Source organism: Coregonus clupeaformis, chromosome 8, assembly GCF_020615455.1.
Source record: "Coregonus clupeaformis isolate EN_2021a chromosome 8, ASM2061545v1, whole genome shotgun sequence".
NCBI lineage: Eukaryota > Metazoa > Chordata > Actinopteri > Salmoniformes > Salmonidae > Coregonus > Coregonus clupeaformis.
The window spans coordinates 59,458,927-59,468,078 of NC_059199.1; the positions used below are offsets into that span (position 1 = coordinate 59,458,927).

Here is a 9,152-nt window from a genome sequence, read left to right on the forward strand (position 1 = left end):
AACCTGTAGTATTTCAACCCAAAGTCCAGGAGTTGATTATCTTTGTACTAGACAGTTAATACTTGTGGCTAAAGCTATATCTATGGTAGACAGTTAATAAGACAGAGGATGGGTTATGGCATAACTATGGTTCAATTTTGGTCCTGGAGGGCTGAAACACTTCTAGTTTTTATTCTCTCTTTCTAACCAGGGACTGATTCAGAGATATACATTTTACATTTTAGTCATTTAGCAGACGCTCTTATCCAGAGCGACTTACAGTTAGCACATACATTATTTTATCGAACCCACAACCCTGGCGTTGCAAACGCCATGCTCTACCAACTGAGCTACATCCCCTGCCGGCCATTCCCTCCCCTACCCTGGACGACGCTGGGCCAATTGTGCGCCGCCCCATGGGTCTCCCGGTCGCGGCCGGCTACGACAGAGCCTGGATTAGAACCAGGATCTCTAGTGGCACAGCTAGCACTGCGATGCAGCGCCTTAGACCACTGCGCCACTCGGGAGAGATGTACAGTGACTTTAACCACCAGGTAGAAAATAAAACCAGCACTACCTCAACCCACCAGTCCTGGAGTTGATTATCGCTCCACTAGACAATGACCCAGGCCTGGAGTTGATTATCTCTGTACTAGACAATCACTAGCCCCCTACTAGTGGCTACAGCTATATCTGTGGTAGACAGTGAATGATGGTGGAGGGGGTCCTGTGAGAACTATCAATCTCTTCATCCACAAGATTGTACTTGAATAAGGTCCAATGGAAATGTGAACGCATTAAGCCTCCTCATCATTCTGTAGTGGAGGTCTAAGGCTCCATCCCAAATGGTTCCCTATTCCCTATATAGTGCACTACTTTTGACCAGGGCCCATAGGTCAAAAGTAGTGCACTATATAGGGAATAGGGCACCATTTGGGTAAGTGTCAGATGGCCACAGCAGCTGTTTAGTATGTAGCCTGAGACGGCCAGCGTGGCGCAGGGGGATGGGCACTTAATCAATGCTAATTAATTTGGACCAGTAATCTTATAAAGATCAAGGTTGGACGTCCTCATTCTCATGCAATGGAGCTCCGCTATTCTATTCTGCTATGGAAGTGACTCAAGTGTGCCACAGTGCACTTAACATGTATACAGTGGCTTGCGAAAGTGTTCAACCCCCTTGGCATTTTTCCTATTTTGTTGCCTTGCAACCTGGAAATAAAATGGATTTTTTTGGGGGGTTTGTATCATTTCATTTACACAACATACCTACCACTTTGAAGATGCAAAATAATATTTTTGTGAAACAAACAAGAAATAAGACAAAAAAACTGAACTTGAGCGTGCATAACTATTCACCCCCCAAAGTCAATACTTTGTAGAGCCATCTTTTGCAGCAATTACAACTGCAAGTCTCTTGGGGTATGTCTCTATAAGCTTGGCACATCTAGTCACTGGAATCTTTGCCCATTCTTCAAGGCAAAACTACTCCAGCTCCTTCAAGTTGGATGGGTTCCGCTGGTGTACAGCAATCTTTAAGTCATACCACAGATTCTCAATTGGATTGAGGTCTGGGCTTTGACTAGGCCATTCCAAGACATTTAAATGTTTCCCCTTAAACCACTCAAGTGTTGTTTTAGCAGTATGCTTAGGGTCATTGTCCTGCTGGAAGGTGAACCTCCGTCCCAGTCTCAAATCTCTGGAAGACTGAAACAGGTTTCCCTCAAGAATTTCCCTGTATTTAGCGCCATCCATCATTCCTTCAATTCTGACCAGTTTCCCAGTCCCTGACGATGGAAAAACATCCCCACAGCATGATGCTGCCACCACCATGCTTCACTGGGGGGATGGTGTTCTCGGGGTGATGAGGTGTTGGGTTTGCGCCAGACATAGCGTTTTCCTTGATGGCCAAAAAGCTCAATTTTAGTCTCATCTGACCAGAGTACCTTCTTCCATATGTTTGGGGAGTCTCCCACATGCCTTTTGGCGAACACCAAACGTGTTTGCTTATTTTTTTCTTTAAGCAATGGCTTTTTTCTGGCCACTCTTCCGTAAAGCCCAGCTCTGTGGACTGTACGGCTTAAAGTGGTCCTATGGACTGATACTCCAATCTCCACTGTGGAGCTTTGCAGCTCCTTCAGGGTTATCTTTGGTCTCTTTGTTGCCTCTCTGATTAATGCCCTCCTTGCCTGGTCTGTGAGTTTTGGTGGGCGGCCCTCTCTTGGCAGGTTTGTTGTGGTGCCATATTCTTTCCATTTTTTAATAATGGATTTAATGGTGCTCCGTGGGATGTTCAAAGTTTCGGATATTTTTTTATAACCCAACCCTGATCTGTACTTCTCCACAACTTTGTCCTTGACCTGTTTGGAGAGCTCCTTGGACTTCATGGTGCCGCTTGCTGGGTGGTGCTCCTTGCTTAGTGGTGTTGCAGACTCTGGGGCCTTTCAGAACAGGTGTATATATACTGAGATCATGTGACAGATCATGTGACACTTAGATTGCACACAGGTGGACTTTATTTAACTAATTATGTGACTTCTGAAGGTAATTGGTTGCACCAGATCTTATTTAGGGGCTTCAGAGCAAAGTAATTTTTTTCATTTCACTTCACCAAATAAAAATCCATTTAAATTCCAGGTTGTAATGCAACAAAATAGCAAAAACGCCAAGGGGGGATGAATACTTTTGCAAGGCACTGTATCACCCTATTACTTTTATACACACACATGCACACACACACACACACACACACACACCCTCCCTCCCTCCCTCCCTCCCTCCCTCCCTCCCTCCCTCCCTCCCTCCCTCTGAGAGTCAGTCAGTCAGCCAACGTAAAACTAGAGCAAAGTGCTTCTCTTACACAACACACCCGGCACTCCTCCTTTTGCAAGGCACTGTATATGCGATTGAAGAGAGGTGTTATCATCACCAAGTGTCAACCTAACAGTTGGTGATGCTGCTGATGACTTAATGATGCTTTGATCCCCTCAAAGGGTGTGAGTGATACAGCGCCTTCGGAAAGTATTCAGACCCCTTGACCTTTGCCACGTTTTGTTACGTTACAGCCTTATTCTAAAATGGATTAAATTAAAATGTTCTTCAATCTACACACAATACCCCATAATGACAAAGCGAAAACAGGTTTTTAGAATGTTTGCAAATTTATACAAAATAAAAAACATTTTTACATACACATTTATTTACATAAGTATTCAGACCCTTTGCTATGAGACTATAAATTGAGCTCATGTGCATCCTGTTTCCATTGATCAGCCTTGAGATGTTTCTACAACTTGATTGGAGTCCACCTTTGCTAAATTCAATTGATTGGACATGATTTGGAAAGGCACACACCTGTCTATATAAGGTCCCACAGTTGACAGTGCAGGTCAGAGCAAAAACCAAGCCATGAGGTTGAAGGAATTGTCTGTAGAGCTCCGAGACAGGATTGTGTCGAGGCACACATCTGGGGAAGGGTACCAAAAAATGTCTGCAGCATTGAAGGTCCCCAAGAACACAGTGGCCTCCATCATTCTTAAATGGAAGAAGTTTGGAACCACCAAGACTCTTCCTAGAGCTGGCCGCCCGGCAAAACTGAGCAATCGGGGGAGAAGGGCCTTGGTTAGGGAGGTGATCAAGAACCCGATGGTCACTCTGACAGAGCTCCAGAGTTCCTCTGTTGAGATGGGAGAACCTTCCAGAAGGACAACCATCTCTGCAGCACTCCACCAATCAGGCCTTTATGGCAGAGTGGCCAGACGGAAGCCACTCCTCAGTAAAAGGCACATGACAGCCCGCTTGGACTCTCAGACTATGAGAAACAAGATTCTCTGGTCTGATGAAACCAAGATTGAACTCTTTGGCCTGAATGCCAAGCGTCAAGTCTAGAGGAAACCTGGCACCATCCCTACGGTGAAGCATGGTGGTGGCAGTATCATGCGGTGGAGATGTTTTTCAGTGGCAGGGACTGGGAGACTAGTCAGGATCGAGAGAAAGATGAGAGATTCTTGATGAAAACCTGCTCCAGAGTGCTCAGGACCTCAGACTGGGGCGAAGGTTCACCTTCCAACAGGACAAAGACCCTAAGCACACAGCCAAGACAATGCAGGAGTGGCTTCTCTCTCTCGGGACAAGTCTCTGAATGTCCTTGAGTGGCCCAGCCAGAGCCTGGACTTGAACCCGATCGAACATCTCTGGAGAGACCTAAAAATAGCTGTGCAGCGACACTCACCATCCAACCTGACAGAGCTTGAGGATCTGCAGAGAAAAATGGGAGAAACTCCTCAAAAACAGGCGTGCCAAGCTTGTAGCATCATACCCAAGAAGACTCGAGGCTGTAATCGCTGCCAAAGGTGCTTCAACAAAGTACTGAGTAAAGGGTCTGAATACTTATGTAAATGTGATATTTCCGTTTTTTATTTATTTTAAATTTGCAAACATTTCTAAAAAGCTGTTTTTGCTTTGTCATTATGGGGTATTGTGTGTAGATTGATGAGGGGGAAAAAACTATTTCACCCGTTTTAGAATAAGGATGTAACGTAACAAAATGTGGAAAAAGTCAAGGGGTCTGAATACTTTCCGAATGCGCTGTATGTGTGAGGTGAAAATAAGGTATCCTGCTCTTGGTTGATTTTCTCCCTGTATAATAATAATAATAATAATAATAATAATATGCCATTTAGCAGACGCTTTTATCCAAAGCGACTTACAGTCATGCGTGCATACATTTTTGTGCATGGGTGGTCCCGGGGATCGAACCCACCTACCTTGGCGTTACAAGCGCCGTGCTCTACCAGCTGAGCTACAGAGGACCACCTGTAAAAGTGCCAGTGTGTCGACGCTGGTGATTGATGTGGAAAGAGGCATCTACAGAGTGAGGCTCAGGGTGGGTTGATGTCCGTCATGACCCACGGCTGCTGATGGTGTGTGTGTGTGTGTGTGTGTGTGTGTGTGTGTTTCCCCAGGTGAACGAGGCAGAGGAGGAGCGGCTGTGGAGTGAGCGGGAACACCAGCGGGTCACTCAGATGTGCCAGGAGGCAGAGCAACGCGTCCAGACCCTCCAGAAATCCCTGAAGAGAGTCATCGTCAAGTCCAAACCTTACTTTGAGCTCAAGGCTCAGTTCAACCACATACTAGAGGTGAGTAGCCTTGTCCCAGCCAGAATGGCCCATAGTGCAGGAGTCTATATCTAAATGAATTCAAGAACTGAGTCAACTATAAGTGTCCCTCGAGGTTCAGTGCTACAACCATTCCCGTTCTGATCTACATGCTCCCACTTGGCCAGATCTGACGTGTTTTCAGCAACACATGGCCTGCTACATTGGACGTGTACGCGTAACTTTTGCGGAGTGTGAGACGCTCCCATTAATTTCAACGACCAGGGCATAAGCAGCTCTAGCTGACCATCTGCGTTTATTTCCTGTCAGGAGCACAAGGGGAAGGTGGTGCAGCTGGAAGAACGCGTTGCAAAGGTGAAGACCCGCTACTCCGTCGCCCTGCGCAACCTGGAGCAAATCAGCGAGCAGATCCATGCTCAGAGGGGGCGTGTCCGAGCCACCAGGGCCCGCCCCGTAGCCTGCGGTGGGCGGAGCTCCCCAGTGGGGGCGGAGGCTGAGGTCAGGGTTCAGGTTGGAGGAGCCTGTGGGGGAGGAGGAGGAGGAGGAGGAGGAGGAGGGGTGGGGTTGGAGGAGAACGACTGGGCTGATGGAGAGAAGACCAGGCAGTGGGTGGAGAGACACAGGGAGCAGGGCTGGGGCCACAGGGAGAGGGGTGAGGCAGGGTCAGACTCCATGTCTGTCATCAGCCTCCAGACCATCGCCTCGGACCTGGAGAAGTGTGACTCGGTGGAGCACCTTGGGGATCTGAGTGACGTGAGCAGCCTGATGGGAGAGGACTGGGAGAGGGAGAGGGACCGGTCCCTGATAGCTGAGAATAGAGACAGGAACCCCAGGGCAGAGGAGAGAGTTGTGGGGGAGGTCAGGGAGGTCAGGGAATTGGTCATCCCCACTCCAAGGCAGGATAGATTGGAGGAGGTGAGGGGGGCGATAGGGAGAGAGAGACAGGAGAGCTTTGTCAAGCAGCACCACAGAAGTGTGAGTTTGTGAGACCATAAGAAGAATGGACTGGACTGGTGAGTGATGATGAGGGAATTATGAAATAATGTCAGATATGAAATCAGAAGTGAGAGATAAAAAAAAAAGAGATGGAGATTGTAGAAGTTGTCATTGTGGTATTGAAATGTAGAACACTGACACTGATTGAAACTGAGGGTGAGTCCTGAATGGCACCCTATTCCCTATATAGTGCACTACTTTTGACCTGGGCCCACAGCCTGCATCATTGTTACACTGCAGAAGGGGGTGGCTGAGAGAGAGAGAGAGAGAGAGAGATCAGTGACTACACCGCATGACAAATCCACTGAGGCCAAGCTAGTCTAAATAGAGTGATAACATAGGGCATACTCTTCCTCTACTGACTGTTTCACATGCGGGACAGATTTAAGCAGCAAAGCTTATTTTATGAATGCTATTTTTATATTCACTTTAGTCCCTGAATGAACACCTTTGTGCTTTCTCCGTATTGATTGAATTACCACAGAATGAGTTGCTCATCCTCGGAAATTAATGTAAGCAATACTGCTCTCTCTCCCTCTTGAGTAGAAATACAAAAGGAATATGATTATCATATTTTAAACACCTTAGGATAAGAAGTTAATTTTAAAAAACAACAACATTTGTATTTCATTTTTTAGACCTATTTTATTGTTTTTATCCTAGTAGAATGTTCTGGAAATGTTCCCAGCACCTAGAGGGCCGACGTCCCGTAGACACCAGACTGTAGAGAATGTCTCTGTCACATTGACCTAACACTTCCACAGCGTTTTTCTCTCTGACCTTACACAATCCCTGTTTTCTGTTAGCAAGAAATGTTGTCAACTAGCCTGATATTACACAAGGGCGTGCGTCCAAAATTGCACCCTATTCCATATGTAGTGCACTACTTTTGACCAGGGACAAGAGTTTAACGTGCAAATACCCCCTAATGTCCATGATGACATTTTTAGTAATCAAGGAATCCCAATTCTAACCATGAATTACTTAATTTCTTAACTGTCTTCCTTGAATAGTGAGACTATTTAGTGAAGTTTTAATAAATTGTTTTAGATTGAAATACTTTGCCAGTGTTTTAGCGAAGTTAACACTGTTGAAACATTAACTTGCATTTCAACTGCAGTTAACACCACTAAATAGTTTTTTTTAGTTATTGGGTGCAACACCTGCGTATTCTACAGAGTCATTTGACCAGTTTCTTCACTTGTTCATGTTGTACCTGTTGACAGGCACCTTTCCTTGAATTTCTTGATGTCACCAGACAGTGACACTAGATCACTACACTAGAGACACACAAAGATGGAGGGAGAGGGAGGGATGACAGTGAGGAAAGAAAGATATGGTAAAGTAATGGTATTTACTGTTAATGTACATTTCATGTTGTTTTGTTCATGCAGACTTGTGCCATTGATTTGAATCTTTTGACTGTTTAAAGTTGATTTGCACATGATGACAGTACTTGTGGAGTTTTGTTTTTCCCTTTTCACACTCCTTACCCCTTTACCCAACCATCGTTCGTTCACCCTTGTTACCTGGCTGTTCCCCCACTCTTCATCACATTTGCTGTTCTGTTTTTCACACTAATTGGTTTATTTAATTACCGGTTATTTTCCCATTCGTTACTCCTTCAGTTAATCCTTGTAAACTGCCTGTTCTCCTCTTAACCAGTTCAGTACCACCTTAGTTTCTCATTGCTAGCTGTTACATACATGTAATGGGAGATTTGATTCTGGGTTAGTACTTGTGGTGTTCTGTTTTTCACTTCAATTTATTTATGTATTATTATTCACCTATTTATTTTCCCACTCCTTACCTCTTCACCCACCCATCCTTCAGTTCATCCTTGTTACCTGGCTGTTCCCTTCTCTTAACCTGGTCAATATCATCCTTGTTACCTGGCTGTTCCCGTCTCTTAACCTGGTCAATATCATCCTTATTACCTGGCTGTTCCCTTCTCTTAACCTGGTCAAAATCATCCTTGTTACCTGGCTGTTCCCTTCTCTTAACCTGGTCAATATCATCCTTGTTACCTGACTGTTCCCTTCTCTTAACCTGGTCAATATCACATTTGCTGCTTCCCACAATGTTCCCACTACCCCCACTCCATCCGCTGATAAATGCTGACTTGGGATCAGTGGTCAGTTTGTGGGTTAGGTCCCAAATTGCACCCTATTCACTAGATAGTGCACTAGGGCCCATAAGGCTCTGGTCAAAAGTAGTGCACTATGTAGGGAATAGGGTGTGTGACGTATTAATGGAAGGTCTTCACATTTGCCTGCTCCACTTGAAAACATGTTTTTATTTGTTAATGTATATGGGGTGTATCCCAAATACAGTAGTACTATATTCCCTACATAGTACAGTACTTATGTCAAAATAAGTACACTATATAGGGAATAGGGTGCCATTTTTAAAGTGTAGTGGATGTATAATAATGCTGATGATGATATGAATGTTAATTTATTAATCGTGTACATGGTAATTTCTGGAATATGATGCAGTTACAACTATTAAACTTTGATTTAACATTATGTTGCGTCTGTAGAGTTTTAGATATTGCCTACACTGCTAGAAGGCTTCTATGGAATGGGGTGTTCGTCTTGGTAAAGTCAAATAGCCCAAAATACAAAAAGGTGATGGTCTTTCCCAAAAAGGCTGCATACCTATTCATTGAAATGTTTTTTTTTGTTTCAGTCTTGTTTTTTGTGTTTATTTCATTTGCAGATCCGTGTAACCCCATTGTCATAAGCAGTTGCCACTGTTGCATTGCATAAGAGTGTTATCAATATTAGTTTTCCACTCTCCAGTACATGTTAACATTTTACTTTCTGTATAATTGCACAACCATCCCTGGAGGCAGAGTTATTGGACCATGATATTATGTGCAGGTGGGCCTCTGTTGTAATCTGAGAGAAACACAGGGTTGAAATAACACAACACCCATGATAACAGCATCCTATACAGTGAGGGAAAAAAGTATTTGATCCCCTGCTGATTTTGTACGTTTGCCCACTGACAAAAACATGATCAGTCTATAATTTTAATGGTAGGTTTATTTGAACA

General features: G+C 44.6%; 1 protein-coding gene across 1 annotated transcript in view; it reads left to right on the forward strand.

Annotated features, from left to right (window-relative positions):
- Nucleotides 1-8,620, forward strand: part of LOC121572237 (SH3 domain-binding protein 5-like) — a 12,825-nt gene extending 4,205 nt beyond the window's left edge. The window contains exons 5-6 of the mRNA XM_041884189.2: nt 4,944-5,117; nt 5,406-8,620. Coding sequence (XP_041740123.1) covers nt 4,944-5,117; nt 5,406-6,083 — 852 coding nt within the window. The 3' untranslated portion in view covers nt 6,084-8,620. The remainder of the gene's footprint in view (nt 1-4,943; nt 5,118-5,405) is intronic.
- The last annotated feature ends 532 nt before the right edge of the window (nt 8,621-9,152 follow it).